This window comes from Coturnix japonica, chromosome 17 (assembly GCF_001577835.2).
Source record: "Coturnix japonica isolate 7356 chromosome 17, Coturnix japonica 2.1, whole genome shotgun sequence".
Classification (NCBI taxonomy): Eukaryota; Metazoa; Chordata; class Aves; order Galliformes; family Phasianidae; genus Coturnix; species Coturnix japonica.
Window position 1 is genome coordinate 4,998,617 of NC_029532.1, and position 21,696 is coordinate 5,020,312.

General features: G+C 49.9%; 1 protein-coding gene and 1 long non-coding RNA gene across 3 annotated transcripts in view; one reads left to right on the forward strand and one right to left on the reverse strand.

The window, feature by feature from the left end:
• Positions 1–721: 721 nt before the first annotated feature.
• LOC116654185 lies at positions 722–7,497 on the reverse strand. The gene is made up of 3 exons (XR_004309165.1): positions 6,655–7,497; positions 4,842–4,922; positions 722–3,307 (listed from the first exon to the last, which is right to left on the reverse strand). It is a non-coding gene; the product is annotated as an uncharacterized LOC116654185 (long non-coding RNA).
• Positions 7,498–7,549: 52 nt separating this feature from the next.
• NTNG2 (netrin G2) overlaps positions 7,550–21,696 on the forward strand; it is a 37,631-nt gene continuing 23,484 nt past the window's right edge. Inside the window, exons 1-2 of one of the 2 annotated variants that reach the window (XM_032448163.1) lie at positions 7,550–8,033; positions 10,507–11,571. In XM_032448163.1, coding sequence (XP_032304054.1) covers positions 11,359–11,571 — 213 coding nt within the window. In that variant the 5' untranslated portion in view covers positions 7,550–8,033; positions 10,507–11,358. The remainder of the gene's footprint in view (positions 8,034–10,506; positions 11,572–21,696) is intronic. The other variant, XM_015879149.2, reaches the window with a different exon arrangement.

A 21,696-nucleotide genomic window follows, 5' to 3' on the forward strand; every position in this document is an offset into this window, starting at 1 on the left:
CTCAGCTTCTCCCCTCTCTGAGACCTTCTGCCCTGTCACAGGAATAGGAGATTGGTTCAACATGATTTACTCTCCATAAAACCACAGCTTGTGGGACTACCATGTACCTTAATGCCTTGCCATTGGAGCTAGCAAGCAAAATTCTGTCCCTGCTGATGCATAGAATCATCAGGGTTGGAAAAGGTCATCATCAAGTCCAACCCATCAGCACCATGCCCAGTGAGCCACTTTCTTTGAAGGAAGGGATGATGCTGCCAGCATCCAGAAGTGACTTTACCACATTCAAAATCCATGCAGTGTGATGTGGATCTGGGCAGCCTGGTCTGGTGGTTGGCAACTGTAAGGGTGGCTAATATAAAGATGTTAACAAAGATGATAGTAGATAGTCAAAGGTTATTAGCAAAGGAAAACTCACCAATGTTGATACCTTAACCAGAAAGCTGAGGCAGTCTCCACTGGGGAGCAATCTCCAAGAGATGCTGCCTCAGTGGTGGTCAGCCCTTAAATGAGGTCTCAGAGGAGGTGGAGTCGAGGTCCACCCCTTCTGTGAGCACAGCTCCATTACTCTCACCTGTGCTCCCACAGCTGACCCAACACTTGCCTCAGCTGATTAATCAGAGGTTCAAGCTGTGATTTCCCATACAACGACCCTGCACATGGCAGGGGGTTGAAATTAGGTGTTCATTGTGGTCTTTTTCAACCATGTTCTTTCTATGATTCTATGAAATAGCACAGCACAAGAGCCCATGTGGGTGAGCAATGGTTTATTTCCACCCAGGACTGCACTCACAGAGCACAGCACCTCATAGAGGCCACCTTACTTTCAAGCACTGTTAACCCTTAGCACCACTGCTCTGCCTGCACATGATCCCTCTGCCTCCCTCCTGCAACGACAGAAAGTGCATTATCTGGTGCTACATGATTTCATTACTATCCTTGGTGCAATGGGTCAGACCCAATATAGGTGGGAGCAGGTGTAATTTACACCCTGAAGGGAGTTGGAAGAAGGTGTAAATTACTCAAGCACCAACTACCTAAGACGCATTTAAAATTATCTCCGAATTTGGCACCAGATATATGGGAGATAATAAAGTTTCCCTTTTCAGGATCTTGTGTATTTAAAGCCTGCTGTGTTCAATCTTTGCAGTCAAAACAATGCTCATTCATAAATATTTGATCCTATTAGTATGTGCAGCACCGTGTTGGATTAATGGTCTGGAACAATGGGATCAAATACATTTTGGGCTCCGGAATGCCACGTTGTAATGCCTAATGTTTGATGAGATATTACAGATAGGCTTGTCTTCCAACTAGATTTGATTGTAATGGAATTTTGAGATACTCAGATCCTGATCTTGGATAAGAGCTGAATTTCAAGTGAGCCCCAATTAGCCGACACGCTGCACCAAACCTGGAGCTCCACACACTTCCAGCACAGGATTCTTTACAGTTTAGATGCAAATGCTGTTTCCTTGCCCTCTCTCTCGGGATTTATTACATATTCATCAACTGGTAGTACCTAAGAGCCCTGTCCAATTGTATTGGGAAGACCTTAATTTGACTCCAGGAGGAGCTGAACAAAATTAATAACTCATACCAGACTAGATTCCTAACAGGGGTGCTGGGACGATGCCCTGCGATGGCAGCATCAATCTGGTGCAGTTGTGTTGGTATCGGCCTTGTTCATCCCATGTTTGCTCAGTGCCATCTTGGCATGAATACGAAATATGCAAATCTGGGGGATACACGTTAATAGTGGGTCCATCTGCTAGGATCTTTTATTAAAGAGAAGTGTGAATGCAGTTGCCATGCAATCCACTCTTACACACAAAGACCACGAGTTACGAAAACAAGAGAAAACATCTCCTGATTTTGCCTTGCTGGTAGCTCACATTCATCATTTCTGCAGCTGATTTTTGCTTTAGTTTAGAAATCTTCACAAAAACTGAAATTGGAGTGAAAGAGCTCAACAGTTAGCAGTGACTGTGCATAGACGCACGCACAGCCCTTCCTCTGCAGTGACAGACAGGATATTACTTTCCCACCGCATATAAAATTAATACCAGAAAGCATAAGGAAAAAAAGCATGTAAATTCCAGCCCTTAAAGCCTGGTCTGGATCACGCTTCTGCTGCTTCAGATGGTTATAACCTGGAGGAGAAGTGGCTGTTCAAATTAGAAAGAAGATAATCCATGAGCTGCTGAGTGATGAGGCAAACCCCGAGTGTGGAGTCACAGCCCCAATGCCAATTCATTCAGCTTCATCCAGAAGGAAAGTCTCCTATGGCTCGTTGTTCTTAGAACTGCTGCGTCCTCAGCCTGTCTCTCCTGTGGACGTGTGCTGTTCCATGCTAATAGTCTGGGGGGAGCACACTGTAATTCGTTTAACAGTTGGCAGGTCAGACCTACGTGCCCTAGAGATGCAAGTGCTGATTCGGATGTGGAGAGGAGAAGCTGCCCTGATGACACCAAGTCAAGGTGGCCGTGATGATGAGCACTCCTCATCCAGGAGCTGCCTTTTGCCCACCAGCCTGCACTGATGGAGAGCTTTTGTTGCTGTCATAGCTCCGATACTCACACTCACCCCAGAAGGCTGCGCTGAGCAATTGCTCCTTTATTCAAGGGCATTGAGATCAGAAGTACAAGGCAGCCCATATTCTCCTCCTTGTTTCACAGATATTGAGTAGGCAGGAGAGTAAGCAAGAAGACAGGTTTTTTTTGCATATCTTCAGAATGCAAATAGATGAGTGAGCTCAGCTCTCTATTCATTGCTTCCAACATACATGACACAGATGATGCTGTTCCCATTGTCAGACTGAAACCGGGGGCTTGATGACAAGAAACTCGCTGAGTTTCCATCTGCACAAGGCTGGGATGATGGCTGGGTAGGGAAAGTCACTGTACTTACATACGTCAGCTCCACCGACCACGTCCACAACTCACAGGCTGCGTTTGGGATCTGCAAAGCCAGTTTTGCTCCCAGTTATTCCTGCAAGATCAGCTCTCAGAGCTCCCTGGTGTGGCCTCATTTGCACCTACCCAGGGGACTGCCCCCTCTTCCCTGCAGCATGGGTAGAGCTCTGCTCCTTGGGTTGGAGCCAGCAAAACTACTGAAGCAGCAGCTGATCGAACCGGTGCGTGGCTCAAGAAAAAGTGTGAAGATTGATTATATATGTATTTATTAAGTTCCAGTGAAGCAAACAGCATATTAGCATAACTGGGTCAATTATTTGGCAATCAGCACATGCGTGCCTGGGAGGGAAGCATGTGCAGAAATCTGCTGTTTTTTGTGCTGCTGAACACATCACCTGCTTGGAAGAGAAGAAATATGTTTATTCCAGTGCTAAAGAAGAGAGAAAAAAGAACAAGTCAACCTTCCCGAGCTAGCTGATTATGCATTTTCCACATCAAATTGTCAGCATTTATTCAATTACTTCACTCATTACAAGTTTGTTCTTCAACCACTAACCTAAAAACCCTCCCTGCTGCTGTCAGCTCCATTAGAAGTGACACATCCCTTCCTCGGGTTAAAAAGAATTGGAAGGCATCTCCTCCCAGCTTGAGGCTGTGGGCTGGGAGCTGCTTCCCATCCTCATTGCCCTGTGCCATGTAGAGGGTCAGTGATGGGGCTGTCCCTGGGATCCCTCTGCTGCTCCCAGCCCAACACGGGCTGTCTGAAAGCACAAACACACTCTGAGGAGGGGACGAGGGGATTCGCAGGGCTCTGGCAAGGATACAAGTGAGATCCCCAGAGCTGAAAGCGTGTACTCTCAAACACTTCCATTTGAATAGTAAGTGGAAAGGAAAGTTCCCCTTACAGAGGGGTTGTTAATTATAGATCCCTCCTTCAGAAGCTCCTCCTGTTTTTATCCGTGCTTACTCCCCCACGGATGGGAAAGATAAGGAAAGCTCTACCTTCCCCAAAATCAAATAAATCTTCAATGCTTCCCGAGCTGATTCACTTGGCTAAGCTCTGATTTGATATATGAAACAAAAGACAAGGCAAGAGACAAGGCACAGAAAACAACATATTTTCCCCGTGTCAAGGTGAAGCGCTTCCCATCACCCAGCCCGTCTCCCCTGGAGTAAATGCGCATCAATAATATTTAAATGATCAAAGTTTTTCAGCACAGAAGACGATGGGCTTTTTTCTGACTTGTCATGCTTGTTTTCCTCCAGGAGGCAGTGACCTGCCATGGCTCAGCTTTGCTGTTTGGCACGCAGGAGCTTTTGGAGAGGCGTTCTCTCCCCAGCAGAACAGCAGCCTCATGTTTCCCTGCACAACAACCTTTCTTAGCCTAAAATGCTTTGCATCCCATTTCCTTGATCTGGCTAAGTGCTCGCATGCTGAAAATCCCACCCTCCCTCCAGCTGTCCTTCTGGCAGGAAAGAGACAGCATCTCCTCTCTGGAGACTACAGTCACTGCTCCTTTGGTTATCTAATCAGGGAGGGCAAAACTCACCCGGGGCCCTGTAAAATGCAGAGATTGCATCTGAGGTCTTGTGCACGAGGCAGGGAGCAGCCTCCCCTCCTGGAGCAGATGCTCTCTGCCATCTTCCCAGCCAGTTGCTCTAAGGAAAAGGTTTAGGGCACTCCAGGGATGGAGACACCGGGCTGTTCCCTCTGCTGATGGCTGTGTCTGCATGTGCTGAGGAGCAGGTGCTGCTATTTACACCCTGACGTTGATGCAGGAAGAAAAAGAGAATAACCCTCCCGCCTTCCTGCACTGCACATCACAGCTCTCTGTTGCTCAGTTTCTTGACCTTTGTGTGGGTTTTCTGGTGTTTCTCCGAACTACAAAATATGATGTCCCTCTTCTTTTTCCAGCATGCTGATCTTACCTTTGCACAAAGCACGAGGCAGCGGGAAGCACAAACCTTCCCATCCCCATCACTCTGGGAGATCTTTTCACATCCACTTCACTGAGAACAAAAGGACAGCAAAAGGGATGGGACGGATAGGGGTGAGCTGAGACAAACCTCCCAGCAGGACAAGGTTTAACCCCATGGCACAACAGCCCTCCCCTCCATCACCCCTAATGCCCCCCCTTCAGAGTGCTGTTACTCATTTCCTTCCCTCCTCCTGCACACTTCTCCCCAGAGGTCCTGGCACAGCTGGAACAACAGGTCAGGCTGCTCTGGGCTCTTCAGACACTGTGAGAGCTTTCCTTGCACAGGGGTCCCTCTCCCACTCCTGGGCTGGAGCACATTTACAAGCCTTGTGCTCCCACCTAATAAAATGCTTACTCACTTTCAGCAGGCGCTTTGACATCCCTGGCCGCGCATCGCTAGATAAGGACTATAAAAAGAACGTATCGCTATTATAGGTGATACAGCAAGATGCATCCTCGAATGAAAGATCCTTTGTGAGGCTGGTTATTATTCTGGCACTAATCTCAGAGCTCTCTCCATGGACCAGACTCAGCCCGAGTGTTCGTAAGCACATCGGCGCCGAGGAGCAGCACTGCGAGGTGTCACGTTTGCCTTCTGTTGTTTCAGTTCATCCTCAGTCATCCCAAGTTGGGAAAGCACTTTCCTCTTCCCCCACGCGTGTCAGAATCACCACTTGCCATTTCCATGCACGGAGCCAAATATTGCCTTCGTACAAACAGGTGCCAGACTGCATATGTCAATAGAATTACACCTGCGTGTAATGGGTTTTCATTTGGCCCTTGAGCCCTGGGGATCCCTCTGGGAGCTGAAGCCGTATTAAAAATTAAGGGCCTTGTTCTCCACCCTTGCCTACGCTGTGGTAATTAAATCTCGGCACAGACCCATTGATTTTCAACCTTGTGTGAGAAGGCAGTGCTCAGCACAAGGGAGAGGCACAGACACATTGCTCCCCATAGGAAAACTCCCCAAGAAGGAAACGATGCTGAGCAGGAAATATTTGCCACATTCTTGGGCAAAAGAAGGGAAATAGTCTCAAATTAAACATTTACTGAATCCACTCCCCATTCCTTCCTGCAAGAACAGCCCTGCTGGATGGGTGACCCACTCTGCAGTACACGGAGCCCCTGGAGCAGCTGCTCCCACCTCTGCAGGGCATTTGGGTCATTGGGTGATGCACCCAGAGCCCTCACCTGCATAGGTGTGAGTATTATTGCCAGTCATCATCTTCTGAGCTCACAGGGCTGAGAAAAACGATTTCAGTTTTGCTTTAAATGCCAAGTAGTTTAGAAGTGTGACGACTCATACTGTGCTGTTATTCTTTCCAATTGAAACCTAATGATGCGTGCATATCACTTAACTCTGATGTCAATAATCAGCACACCACTTGGTCTTTGCCATGGCTATTAAAGGGGATGAAAATGAAATACCAACTTCTTTTTATCCTGTTACTGTACCATAATAACTAATAAAGGAGTAATAAGTGAGACGTGGGGAATTTCCAGGGGAGTCATTACTACAGAGAAGACCAAAAAGCACAAAGTGAAATCTGGGAATATTTGCCAGCCCTGAATTCCCAGCTAATGCTTCTCATTACCATGCAGTGTTTACAGGGAAAAAAAAGTAAAGAAATGACATGTGGAAAGTGTCTGTCATGGCCGGAGTGGAGGTGGACCCAGAATCACAGTCCTTTGGGTAAAGACTGTCCCATACTTCAGAACTGAGCCTGAGCCACAGTCAGGGAGTGCCCCACATCATTCCCTACCTCTTCCTTCTGCTCCAGTATTGGGGAGATGTTTCCCAGGGTGATCTGTGTGTTTTTCAGGGACTCTTCAACAGGAAAACCCATAGAAGGACCTCAGAGCAATGGGCCAAAGTAAATCACACAATGAAACATTGAGTCAATGAGATTGCAAACCGCATGCAAGTTGGACAATGCACTTTCTGGCTTAGAAATTATTGAATTATTGGTTGGGGGAAAAAAAAAACCTTCATTTTTTTGGTGGTCATGTACATAGGGGACAGCACAGTTCTTTGGTTTTCCTGCCCAGAAATAGATTGTCATTTATCCATCTGTATGTGAAAAACCTGTAGGAATGATCCCCTCCCACAGCATCTGCCTGGGTAGAACGGGGTTCACATGGCAGAATGTGGCAGGAGTGGACTGAGATCTCCACCTGCCACTGCTGCTCCTGAGCAGCACCCACAGCAGGAACTGCCAAACCTCACAGACCTGCACGTTTACCAAAGGAAACTCAGCTCGTTTAAATCCCAGAGTGCATCTCCACCATTACCAAAGCGTTTCTCAACCATCTGATTTCCCCATCCCCGAGTCCCTGCTTTGTTTATCCTATTAATTCCAACCACCCCCTCTTCCCCAGCACACGCAGCCTCGCTTACAGCATCTCCGCCAGCAGAACCTCCCCAGAATATTTGGGACACAGCATGGATATCTCACACGTGTGGGGAAAACCCTCGTGACTACGGCTTGTTCCTCGAGAAAACATGATCTCGTGATTGTTATTTCTTAAAAAGAAAAGGAAAAGAGGGAGGGGGGAAGGGGAGGGAAGGAAGGATAAGGGGGAAAGGAAAAAGCTAAGGAAAGAAAGGAAGGGGTAGGAAAGAAAAAGGAGGGGAAGAAAGGAAAAGGGGGGAGAAGAAAGGAAAAAGGGAGGGAGGAAAAAGAAAGAGGAAAAGGTGGGGGGGAAAGAAGGAAAAGGAGCAGCACAGCCGCTTCCATCATCTCTCGGTTCTCCGTTTCCCACCCGCCGCTCTCCAGCCCCGCACCGCGCGGATCTCGCAGCCACTTCGGCCCCCCCCGCTCACAGCCTCCCCTTCCCCGGGTGTTTTTCTCCCTCCTCCTTCCCCTCCCCTCCCGCATTTCCTCCCTGCACCTTTAAGAAGCACATTGCTCGCCGGTGGGATGGTGTGTGCTAAAGCTGCACAGAGGAAGTTACGCAGCCCGGATCAGGCACGGAGATAAAAGCTCCGATTGTGATTGAAAGTGATAGCAAACGGGATTTCAGCCTCGGCATTAACTTGCGAGGGGAGCAGGGCACCGCAACGAGCTCCCGGCCGCCCGCCCTTGGGGCCCGGCCCCGGAGTTGGCCGCTCCTCGGGAGCCCGTCGCTGCGGAGCCCCACGGTAAGAGCGGAAAGTTGGGGGGAACGGGGTGGGGAGCGGGGGCTGCGCCCGACGCGGCCCCGCAGAGCTGCGGGGTGGGTGCGGGAACGGGAGATCCATCGCTGCCCCTCGTTGTCCCCTCGCCCCCATCCGCTCCCAGCCCTGCGGGAGCGCCTCGCCCCTATAGAAAGCGGGCGGAGAGAGATCAGCTTCGGATCTCCGCTTCGGATCTCAGCTTCGGAGTTTCCAGCTGAGCGATGCTAAGCCGGGGATGCTCGCGGCACGTTTCTCGTTTTCCTCACTTTTTTTTTTAAGCCTAAACCTCGAATTCTTTTAGCGCGTAATGAACCCCGTGGCATCGTTTGGTCGGGAGGCGCACAACCGCGTGAAGGAGCGAGGCTGTAATAAGCGAAATGCACGGGTTTTCCTTCGGGGAACGCGGCGCTCCTCTGAGCTTTGCCGTATTCCGACAGCTCCGTCACAGCGGTGCTCCCAACCCCGCTGTAGGGATGCGGGGAAGGGCTCTCACCGCGGGGATGGGAAGGGACGCACACCCGAGCTCCATCGGTGCTGGGGACGGTGGGGACAGCGGCTGGGTTTTATTTTCGAGGCAACTTCTGAAACTGAGAACTCCTCCGTTGAGTTTACTTTGTGTCCTTAATTCCAGAGCAGCTCAGTTGTTGCTCGGTGCTGTCTCTTGATTTCAATTGGGTGTTAATCCAATAACAATAAAAAAGAAATAACAACAAGGAACCAGCTCAGCCGAGATACAATCTAATTTCGTGTTTTTAATACTCTGGCTATCAGTCCCCTGCGATTGCTGCATACGCCTCAAAGAAAACAGAGAGCATTGATTGTATTTGTTCCCATGAACTGCAGTTCCTTAATATCATCGGGCAAAGATTCATTTGCTCTGTGCCAAACCAAGGCAAGCAGGGCAAAACCTTCGGGTCAGAAAGTCTCTCTCCTCCGTTCGGGGTGTGCTGGTTTATCTCAGAGCCACACCGTGCTCCCATTTGTACAAAGGGAAGGTGCTGTTGGAGCGCTGCACCGCGTGCCCGTGTGATTGACCGCCTCTCAATTCCCAGGCTAATTACTTCCCTGGGAATCTACAACATTTAGCGAGCGTAACAAGAAACTAATAGATATTATAGATCTTCTCTTCCTGGGTTCTTCCCTGACAGCCGTTCAAGCGCAAAATATGGTTTTACAGTAATGAAAATAGATCCATAAACCTAACAGTGGTGGAGTCCTCATTAACAGCGCTGTATCCCAGCGCTGAAGTCTCACGCGCTGCAGTTGTTGGGCACTTGGCTGGGACTGCTTGGATGTAATAATGAGGAACTGACTTATTTTAACTGCAAAGACAGCTCTGATGTCAGTGGGACCTTCTAAACACTCTGTCACACTGCTTTCATATTTTTACTACATTTACTCATGATGTAAAAATAGCAGCCAGTCTATTCTTTCTTCGGGAGTTTATTCAGGTCCAATGCGTCTGTAATAGGCTCTTCTTTGAGAGCCAGCGATGAAGCATGAGAGATGGCATCTCCCTTGTGAACTCATTCATCTCTATCACAAACCTTTCAACCAAAGACTGGGGGAGAGGGGGGCAGTAGCACAGCACTACAAATCCCCCCAAGCGCGGATCGATGCACCCACTAACCTGGAGCCTTTGAGTCTTAAGTGAGAAAGTAAACGCTGAGCGTGGTGCTGAATGAAGGAGGCATCTCCAAATTGTGGGAGAAAAGTTGGAGAAGCCAATGGAGAGGGAATTACAAAGAGCCGAGTCTCTGCTCTGGGTTCATGCTTCCCACATCTCTTATGACACTTACTCTCCGCTGCTGGCAGAGGGTTTCACTCTCCTTCTTCAGTTCTTGGCCATTTGGTTTTGCAATTACTAAAGATTTGTACAGCTCCATTGGAAAGACAACAAAACTGCAGAACTGTTGTTTTCACCTGAAATGACAATAGGGAAGGTCATTGCTCCTTGTGTTGGGTGAACCTTAAACGTTATTAAGACTTTAAATTGCTTTTTATTAAATGTTATTGTTCAGATAAATCATAGGTGGGGATGTTGGACAGTGGATGCATCTCCCCAGCTGTCACATTTATTTGCTTATCTCTTTAAGACGTTCAATTTTCTGTCTGTCCCCAGTCTGTGTCTGCATATTCGCCATCCTCTAATGACCTCCAGCTATTTCTTGATATTATTTGAAGACCCATTAGGGCTACTGTTGTCCAGCTGCCATTAAAATCAGATACCTTAAGCGGGGGAAGCTCTCCTTCCAACCTCCCAAACAGCAGAAGAGCCATAAGCATCTTACTATGGATTTCTTTTTATTAAAGTTGTATATCTCCCTTTTATCAACCCCGCCGTGTGTCTGGGATCACAGACCCAGCTGAGGGCTGTGTTTCCCATGGGACCCCGCTGGCCTCATTGCTCCAGCTGCACACCCTCTCCCTCCCGGCTCATTTGTCTTTCAATTTGCAGGTGCAGCCCGCTAACGAACTCCCCCTTTGCTCTGACCATGAGAGAGGGACCAGACCTCAGGTAGCAGCACGGCTCACAGCTGAAGGCTTGGGAACTCAATGCTCCATTGCCAGAAGGCACAGACGGGTGGACAGACAGACAAACCGCACGCGGTTCCTCCCAGCACTACAGGAGCGAAGGACGGCGCTGCCCACCGCGCAGACCCCATCAATGCCACCACCCAACACAGTGGCTCTGACCCCATCACCCTTTGGGATTAGGGGACTGTAGCACCACAGCTCCTCTCTGCCAGCTCCCAGATGCTATAGCAATTTGACACATTAATGTCCCAAAGCCCCAGTAATTGTCAAAGAAGACCACAGTTTAGGGCGCTCTACCCAGTGACGCGTTTGCAGCAGACACGAAGGTCGAGGAGCACCTGATCCAGCACCATCCTGCAGCCTCTCCAATTTGCTCCTATCAAATTTCATCAGCAACTCAGAACTTGATCTTTCTATTGATTGACTGGAGTCACCTCTAGATATTTTCATGCTGATTTGGAAGCCCTTTTATACGATAAAAGGGGGGAAAAAGAAATGAGGTTAAGGAAGACTTTCGACCACTGAGCAGCAATCCCAGCCAAAACTTTCCCAAGTCATTTGCAAATTTGGCTTCTGTGCAGAGAGAAACTTTCCACAGCCGAACACAACGTGGGATCACTCCTGTCCTCACCCTGACCTCCCTAGAGTGGACCATCTGTAAATGAGGAGTTTCCATGCTGAACCTGAGAGCACTCCCTAGCCCAGCAGCTGCCTACCCCTGGACTCCCAGCACGTCCCCAGCCCAGGGTCCCCGCACTCGGCTGCAGCTGCCATGCTGTACCTGCTGGCTTTCCTCCTGCACTGTCTCCCCTTGGCCATGGGACAGTATGACATTTGCAAGTCCTGGGTGACCACCGACGACGGCCCATCATGGGAGTTCTACGCGTGTCAGCCCAAGGCCATGAGGATGAAGGATTACGTGACAGTCAGAGTGGATCCAGCAGGAATCACATGTGGGGACCCACCGGAGAGGTTCTGCACTCATGTAAGTATCTCATTCCTTGCTAGATGGGACTGTATGTGGGTGGCCAGGAAGAGCATCCTGATGGGTGCTGCTGGAGGGACACCTCCACTATGGGTGGTGATGTTGGTGTCACATTGAGCAGGGCTGGGTGGTGGGAAGTAGGGGACTGGTTTTGGTGGTGGGGTCTGAAATTCAGATATAATCACCTGGCAGCGAGTGCATGGCCTGAACTTCTCTGAGCATGGACTGCAGAATGGCTTGGGTTGGAGGGGACCTTAAAAATCCTTGACCTCCAACACCCAGCTGTGGGTTGGTTGCTTCCCACCAGCTTAGGCTGCCCAGGGCCTCATCCAGCCTGGCCTTGGGCACCTCCAGGGATGGGGACAACTGACTGGGATGTCACTGCTGACCCACCCCAATTAGATGCCAACCCTGGGGCACTGCACCAGTAACACCCACACAGGGCTGTGTTGTACCAGTGAGGAGCTCAGAGTGGCTCCAGTCCACTGATGTCCCCAAACCCCAGCTCTGTCTTTGCCCTACATGAAAAGAGCCCGCGGTCAGACACTCGCCCTTGTAGTTAAAAATCTTTTAACTTATTTTCCCTTAAATATTAATCATCGCATTTCATTCCGTGCACCACAAAGCTCAGCAGGAGCACCTGATTTATAATTCACAAGGCTTTGCTTTGGTAAAAAGAGTTCAGGGGTCAAAGCAGAGAGTGCAGCGATGTGGCCACAGCGTCCCCTCCCACTGCCAGCAATGACAACTCAGCCCCCTCTGCAGGGAGGACATCCATGGGGGCACCAAGCCAGGGGTGATGGGGAAGCACCACACTGCAATTAGCAGTGCAAGAGAGAAAGGAGGCCAAGTTTCTGTTGCCAGCCTTGTCCAGGTTTGTACACTCCATGCCTCAGTTTCCCCCAGGAATATCTCCCCAGCTCAGGGCTCCCCACAAAAAGCCAAGAGAAAAGCTCCAACACATTGTGGAACACTGAGATCAGCTCCACTGCCCTCATCCAGTAAAAGCCACCTCTCGAGATCAGCTCTTTGCTTCTCCCTGTTCAGTCAATACCCAGCTGAATCCCTTCTATTCCAGGTGCCAGCAGCATTTCCTTGCAGTGTATGACAGCACACACTGCACCACATATGGCTGTGAGCAAGAGCTGCACCAACACACAACATGGATTCACTTCTCCCTATCCCTGTTTGACCCCGGGGATAGAAAACACAGCAAAATCCCAATAGATTCCCTGAGAAAAGGGAAAACAACAAAGAGCATTAGGTGTTACTTTGCAGCCCCCTTCCATTGCCTTTCTCTGTCACATTATCAATTCCCTTTGGGCTTTCATTATTGTCCTACAACAGGTGGGCTCCCAAATGAGCCCAGCTGTCCAGCAGAGAATTTCTTAGGGTGACTCTATTGCTTTCTTGGTGTCTTTCAAAGCAAAGTGGGAAAACAGCAGAGGTGTAAGTAGCATCAATCCCATGGCAGTTCTGGGAGATGGAAGCAGTTATTTCCAGGTGTCGGGATGGCATTCTCATTCAGTCAATGCTCTTTGATGCAGGGTGAGCTCTCAGCCCATATTGATGGGTCAGGGGTATTTTTATTTAGCGTCAGCATTGTTTCATCAGCTAATAGGGCTCGTTGACTTTGGCATGGCTACATGAAAGGAAGAGGCTTTATTTATTCATTACACATTCAGTCGAGGCTGATGTTTAATTCTTAGCTAAACTTTTCTGAATGACATGGGCTTATAAGGCTTGCGCTAAAAGCTATTTATCTTACTAGAAAGGGTGCTAAAATTGGAAAAAGCAGACAAACTTCTGGGCATAGAAGCCCTTTCCTTGGGCTTCTCAGCTCTGCAGCCACCACATGAGTCAGGATGAGGGAAAGGAAAATCCCTTCCAGGAGAAGTAGAAGTTCTCCCCCTGCAGTGAATCAGCCCAACTCTTGGTCTCAGCAGGGCCAGACTCACAGCTGGCTGTGCCCTGTTCCCTAACCCACACCAACACTGCTTTGCAACTAAGGAGGAGGACTGGTGCCTTTCATTTCAGCTCCGTCCTCACCCTTACCAACTCCCCAGCACCAGGGCTCTGCACAGAGCACCTCTGCAACCCAGGTCAGCAGCTCCCTGCCCTTGGGGTCAGACCCTTGGACCACACAGCATTGCCCAACTAATTACACACTGCTCCTCACCTGCCACAGAGGCCATTCCAGTGCAGCAGCATCTTGGTGTTACAAAAACAGAGGCTTTCCAGAAGATGAGAATATACAGGCTCAGCTTCAAATTAGAGAGTGCTGAGCAAACAGGATTTCTTCCCCCCCAGTCTGCAGCAGTTCCCTTAAATGCCCGATTCGGGATTCATCACGCTGCATAGCAGGATGGTGCTTTCCTAACAAGAGTCACTTCAATGTGCTGATGGAAAAGGCTCAGCGATAGAACCCGGGCTGTCAGGTAGATTTAATTGGTACAGTGAGCAGAAAGTTTACTCCCACCTTGAAAGAGATGGGAAAAGAAAGAGCTGCTCTCAAGAAGAGCTTTGTTTAAGCACAGCATGAAACAGCCAAACGCTTTGCATACAACAGCAAAAGTGAGGGGAATGCTCCCATGCAGCAGGTAGTGTGGGTGCAGGGGTGCCCAGCACCATGCTCTGCTCCCCCTGCATCACAGCACTGCACAGCACCTCTGCTCCTTGCTTCCTCCACCCCCAACATAAAGCTCTGCCCTCCCCCCATTCAAACTACCCGGACCTCTTACAGAATAAAATATTAATGGCAGCGTAGCAAGCCTCTCTGCAAAGGCTGCATGTATTGAGCTCACGAGGCGCTCAGGCTTTTAGAGAGCAGGACACTTTTCTTACTTCCTAAGCGTTTTCTGAGTCCTGAATCAATAATGCTCTCCAGGTCCAGCAAACAGGTCGCTGCCGTGCTGCTGGTAGGGGCTGGCTGTGCACAGAGCCCTTGCTGCAGCAGGGCACAGAATGGGATGGGGCAGCTGGATTCACAATCAGCCTCTGCAGGGTTGTGCCCTGGGAAGAGCAAAGCTTGCAGATCATGGTGAGCTAAAAGCAGTCACCAAGGTTAAACCTGTGCATCCATGCATGCGTGCCCATGTTTGCAGGCTGAGGGCCCCCAGCTCCATTCGTTGCTGGTGCATCCTATGCTTGAGGTCACCCCTTAATCTGCAAACCCATCAAAGGAGCAACAGTGCAGCCCCATCCCAAAGCGAGCCCAGCCCCACTCTGCAGCACGGGGTTACAACAGCTCAGCAGGGATTACCGGGTCAGAATGAAGGAGTGCTCACAAATGATGCCATGGGAGGAGGCCGGGCTGCAGGCTGTGTGTATGCACCCAGCACAGATTATCTGCTTAGGAGTGGAATTTTCCATGCTGCACTTAACCCTCACATTGCCCACATTTGGGCTGCACACACAGGTTTGGGTCCGAGGTGACCCCACAATGCAGCTGGGGCTGCTCGGGGCACCCCATAGGTTTGGAATTGCCATCACTGCTGCAATGCCAGTGCAATGCTGGGGTCCTTCTGCAATGGGTAACCATTGCAAGTGGGCTGAGCTCAGCCAGGTGGTTGGAGTTGGTTGTGTTAATGGATTTTTTGTCCATTACTGCCTGTAAAGGGATTTTTGTGCGTGTGTGAGCTGTGAGGATGGGCAAGGGACAGGGGTCAGCCCTGGTATACAGTGGGCAGCAGCTGCCTTCCCCTCCAGGCACTCCCTTTGCACCCCTGCGGTCCAGAGTTGGGAGCAGACCCTTCTCACATGGGAGTATTGAGGAGACTATGGGGAACATTTCCAAGAGTATGGGGCAAGAGCTGAGGTTTCCTTGATCTTTATGTTATGGCTGAGTTGAGGAGCAACTAACACTCAATCGCCCAGGTAATGCAAGATCCTCTCCTCACCCTCTGCCTGCCTCAGTTTCCCCACCGGGGAATGGGATGCACTACAACCTATCTGTTCCAGCATTACACCATGGCTGAAATAAGCATGAGATGCTTCTGGAATTCAGAAACAGACCGGAGGGGGAAGGGGAGCAGCAGCCAGCAAGCACGGGTTGCATCTTCTCTCTTGCAGAGAGACTGGCCCGAGGGAGCAGCAGAGCCTTGAGCAAGGAGCGTGCTGCTCAGTGTGTCTGCTGCTGGCCAAAGGAAAGAGGCTCGCAGCAAGGCATCAGGCTGGGCACATCCTGCACACATTCTGCTGACTCATGGGATCCTGAACCCTGTGTGCGTTCTGCTGACTCATGGGATCCCAAATCCCATATGTATTTGCTGACTCATGGGATTCTGAACCCCAGATGCTTCTGCTGATTCATGGGATCCTGAACCCTGTGAGCAGAGTGTGTTCTAACGCCCAGGGGTGACCTTGCTCTGACACCCTGCAATCTGAGGGTGGAAAGGAAGGGAGGGAGAAATCGATGCCCCCAACCACTGCAAGATGGAGCAGGGAGGAAGAGGGAGTGACATTCAGCCAAGCCAGAATTAGCACAGATCTGTGGAGGGACCCCATTTCCACCCTATTAATAATTCATCCCAGCTCTGTCTTTACCTGCTAATAAACAGGAAACTGCTTGTTAGCGAGGACGTTCTTCTCCCCTTTTGCTTTCTCTGCCCTAAGCAGAGCCCATTGCAGGCAGCTAGGAGAAGGGAGGCAGCAAGCTGACATCCCCACACACTGCCCACATAGGCACAAGAAGTGGGGCAATCATTGCAGGAGGAGCTCAAGAGCTCCCCATTCACCCTGCATTCCCTCACCCCCAGCTATGCATGTCCCCTCTTCTGTCTACCCCAGCACTGGGCTGTGCTGTTGCAGATACATGAGCAGGTGCTACCTGATTTCAGGGGTCAATCCAGGATCTCAGATGGACATTAATGGGCCAGAATAAACTACTCCAAACCCTGTGCCTCTAAACCCATGGAAAGCACAGAGAAGACAGACACCAGAGCACAGGTTCCCCTTGGTGTCACAACCAACGGAAAACACCCCATCATTTAACAATGAGAAAATGATCCTGGCACCAGGACACAGTGCATTGGAGTCAAGATGCTCTGCCCTCCAATGGCCACCTACAGCCCCCAGGACATGGGGCTCGATGTCACCACTGCCTGCAGCTCAGCAAAGCGCGGGGCTGCCTCGCTTCAGAGGCACCTCATAATTTCTGCTCAATTATTTCCGTGCTCCCAGACATCGCTGCTGCTGAGTTATGCCACTTGCCAGCTGTTGGAAATAATCGCTGTAAATTAATTACGGTTGTTTCACCCTTCTGATCCTTCCCAGCCCCCACGAATAGAGTGAAAATTAATTGTCAGTGAGTAGTTTCAGTTCTCTGGGAGTCCCATCCTGGCCACTGGCAGGTTATGGTTTGTGCCCTGAAGCATAAGACTTAATTACCCACTGATGTTATTTTTGATCATAAAATCACCGTGTCTTTCCATAAATCCAGACAGAGACATTGACCCCTCGGGTCAAAAGCAGTAAGAGTGGAAATACCTAATAATGGCTTTAAGACAATCCCATACATTCCCTCGTGTAAATGGGATTCTGATTGGGAAGCGGTTGCTTCACGGGATATATATTGAAAGAAAAAACAGGGAAGTCACTCGATGCACACATCACACAGAAAGCAGGTTTGACCCCATGTCAGTGCAGGGGATAAGGACAGTTGTCTCTCAGCTGGGATGGGGCCGCCTGCCCGCAGGGAGCAGCGCGTGGGGCCATTAATCCAGGGATTAATCGGGGAACTCGAGCGTAAAGAGCGAAACAACAACAAATGCGCCGCAGCCACCCTTCCAGCTTTATCCCACTGCCTCCTGCACAAACAAACCCGACACTGCGCTCCACGGGGAGCCACAGAAATCAAGCTTTGGGTATCTGTGTGCTGAGAGATGAGGACAGAGAGATGTCACCTCTGCCCACCATAAGCACACCCCCAGCGGATGCTGTTCAGGAGCTGCCCATCAATATTGCTGGGCCATCTGCTGCCACACAGGGATGCCTTGGGTTGGGGACCTGTCCTCCACCAGTCCCACCAATGCCAGGTGGTCTGCAGGACACCCGCAGCTCGGTGGTATCAGAGCATTGGGGGGGACATTTACAAGGAATCAGGTGCATGCCAGGATTTTGCCGACGCGGTCGTTCTGCAGGGTCGGTTGGAAATCTGATACCAACTTTGTTGCCGTGCAAGGCAATGCGGGGACATTGCGAACCTAATCAGCTCATCTTTAAGCTGAAAAATCAAAGGCAGGGTCGTAGGCACGCCGCAGGAAGCGGAAAGACCTTGGGATGCACCTGAGAGCTCCTTAAGACGTCTGGAGAGCAGCTGGGAGAGGATTGTCACTGGGTGGGTGGAGGTGACATTCAGCCCAGTGCTGCCGGCTGCTGGGTGAACCCATTCACCAGGGGCTGTCCCATCTGCACAGCCCACAGGGAAATGGAGCCCCTTCCCATGGTATTTAATGCTGCCGATGGTGGAAGGGGCAGCCGTGCTGCCCAACCATCCCCTGCTTTTGCACAAAGCATGGAGTCATCCAAGGTCTGAGAGCCAGTCTGAGGGGAAAATACAGTGCAAGGAGGAGCACATGAAAAAGCTGCATGACAGCATGGACCTATCTGCCCAAGAAGTGCATTTAATTTCTTTCCCCTCAGATAAAAACCTTCTTAGAGAAAAGCCGAGGATTCCTCACTCCAGCTGAAAACACAAAGTTTCAATATCTGGAGCTACTCCAAGCTGGTGTGACACTGCTATTATTCTTATTAAGATGCTGGTTGTGATTAAAGACAGGGTGACTGGGGTTCTAGCAAAGGCCTTGACCTCAACACCAATCTAATCAAGCAGAGGGGACCCAGAAAAACAGCAGCACCGTGGGGTCCCCTGGCCAAGGCACCAGTTGGATGCTCACACGAGGTTATGGTTACAAGAGCAGTAAAAGTACAAACTTTCACATTGTTCTTTTATTTTTCATTGCTCAAATCTTTCTTCCCCCTCTACCCCCATTAATAATATTAGTAATATTACTGCTTTTCTTCATGGTGCATCTAGTGGTTGTAATTTCTTTCTAGCTTCCCTTTGGCATGGAGAACTACTAAAAGCTGCAGCTTTATTTCTGTGCAGCTTCCACCATTCACAACAGATGTCTGGTTTGTTTAAAATATTCAACAGCTTAGTGATTAATCAAGCAGTTTCACCTACAAAAATATATAATTTCATGCTATGAGGCTTAAAAATGGCATTATCTGCCAGGAAAATAAAGCAAAACAACTTTGTGCTCTCATTAAGAGCCCTAGAAAGCAAGCAGGTTTTGGATGGGGCTGTTTTTCCCATTCCCTCTCTCCTGGCACAGTGGGAAGCAGCTCTTCTGCAGCACCCTGAATTCCTGTTCTGCCCTGACACAACCGAAGTAATCCTTGGAGGATCCCTAACTAGATCCCTGCTCTCATCTTCAGGAGGACCCTTGTGCAGCATTTCTGCTGAGCACAAATGGGAAATGAAACCCATGGGCCACAGTCACCAGCATGGGGCACCTCCAGATGCATCACCTTCAATGGGACATCCATCTCTAAGCCCCCAGAATGTTTGTCCCATGGAGGTACATTCTTGCCATTGGTTGTGACAACCTGCCCTCAGCTTTTGCCACTTTTCCCCAGGGCTTTGCTAGTTGAGCTGAGCTCAGGCAAAGAAATCCTTGGTGTACACGCAAGAAAAGAGCATCCAGAGCTGGGGACCTGCAGCATCCAGTTGCCGTGAGGACATTCACAGCTGATTTAATAGCGTGAGACTCTAAGTGAGCGGCTTTATTTTAAGTGCATGAAGACCAAGTTTCCCTAGCTAATGCATTCTGACTTTTAGATTGAAGACGTAAATATCTTGAGACTTTGGACAGATTCTTTGGAGGACACGCATGGCTTGGATAGGGAAACCAGATTCTAAAATAATACCTGGAATTGTTTCAACAGAGCTATAACTGATCTTACCAGGACTGGAGGAGCAGCCAAATTATGGCCATCTGTTTCCGCTCCCCCCCTGCCCTCCCAGCTGACTTGAAACCACCCCACCAGCAGAAAGTGCATTGAGCATCCCAAGGAGGAAGGACATTTCAATAAGCCAAAAACCAAAAAGGAACACTTCATTTGAGCAGAGGAAGCCATAGTGGCATGACTCACTCAGTGGCTTTTGAGGCTCTTCCCAACTTCCAGCACTGACACTTAGAGGTTATTTCCACACTCACCCAGGTACAACTGAGCAGCAATCAAGCCACGTGCCACCCCAGGGTGCTTGAAGACCAATTTGAGCTCACTGCCTGCTGAGCCATGTGCAGGCACAGGTTTGGGTGTACAGGAGCCAGCAGGGGTGGTGCACCTCCATTCTGTGTTTTCTGGGATGAGCAGATGGGAGACATGCTCTGCTCCTTCCTGTCTGCACCACGGCACACTGCATTCATCAAACCCCATTGCTTCCCCTTGCTGCTCCTGAGAAACCTGCCCCACTCCATGCCACCATCCATCCTCACAGCTCTGTCACTGTGGTTTGACTGCAAAGCCATAGAATCATTAAGGTTGGGTAAGACCTCTCAGACCACCAAGTCCAGCTCCAATCCACCATGCCCACTGACAGCATCCTTCACAGTCCTAGCAGGGGTGGCCCCTCAACCTTCCCTTGTGCAGCTCAGCTACTGAGAGCCTTCAGAGAAAGCCTTGATAGGAGCATCAGGATGGCCTTTTCAGGGCTGTCCTATTAAGCCATTTGTACAACCACACTCGCAGCAGAAGCATACTGCAGCACAATATGTTGCCTCAGCACAGGAAACGCACTCAGAGCCCCCATAGCTTCAGCTGAGGTGCATTTTAGTTCCTTTCCCATCAACCACCGTAAAGCTGTGCTAAGCGGCAGCCGCATCCCCCAGCAGGAAGCTGTGTCTCATTAGCAGAGGTAAACAATTCCTCTGAACGTGACGAGTCAGGAGAGCACATTAAGTATGTCAATACCTAATTCTTTTACTCCCCGTTCCAGCACAGCATGTTGCAATAGGAGGGGACAAAGCAAAGCTCAGAGCCCACAGTCAACATCCCCCACTGCAGACAGCACCTCCCCAGTTTTGGGATGGGAACAGTCCCCTGGCAGCCCCACTTAAATGCACCAAGCAAGACACCAGCCACTTACAGGACCCCTCTGCCCACAGCTGCTGCTCTGTGTACTACAGAGAGCCCGGTGCTCACACACAGCTCAGCTGCTTGCTGTTCTGCTCAAGGTGGAATTATTAGAGCTTTTGGAGGCTTCTCAGCGCTGTGGCCTCTGTTTGCTCACATCTAACACGTCTCTGAGCCACGTCAAAGCAAAGAAAGCCATTTTACACATTCAGGATACAGACAACTCTAAGTAGATCTCAGTACTTTTGGTAGCCCAATTGGAGATAGCAAAGATCAAATTTCCCAAAGATATATCCACATTCAAGGTATAAACCCCCACACTGTACTTGAGAACACCCTCTTATGGGAGCCAGAAACCCACTGCTTTGCCCAGGGCACACACTGGATACCCTAAAAGCAGACCACAAGCACTTGGGTTTTCAAAAGATTCTCAGCTCAAAGCAAGCTCACAGCCAGGACCACAGGCAAAGCAACATCTCTCCACCAAACAGCTCAGTCTTACCTCGTTAATGCACTGTGCTCCAGAAGACCAGATCAGGTCCCACCACCCTGCAGGCTGCTCACCTCAGGCATCAACCTCAGCCAGCTCCAGCTGCTTTATCACCTTCTGTGTAAGAAGGAATTGGCTGCAGCTGAGCCTGGTGCACTCCCAGCACAGGTTTGAGTCTGAGAGGGAATCAAAGAGATGCTTTGTATGCAAAGATTTGCAGTGTGGAGACATGAAGAGTTTTTCAGGGGTTGATGCTTGCTATAATGCATCCCTACAGGGGCTGAAGGGCAGGAGAGACCCCAGCTTGTCACAAAGAGCTTTGGCACATTCACGAGCAATAAACCCAGCAGCTCAGATAACCCTGATGTGTGCCTCCAAACCTTTAACACTTCAGGGTGTATGACCTTAACTGTGCACTCACAGTGCAGTTCAGGACATGGGGGCACAAGGAGATGGGGATATGAGCAAAAGGGGACATGAGCACATCTCACCTG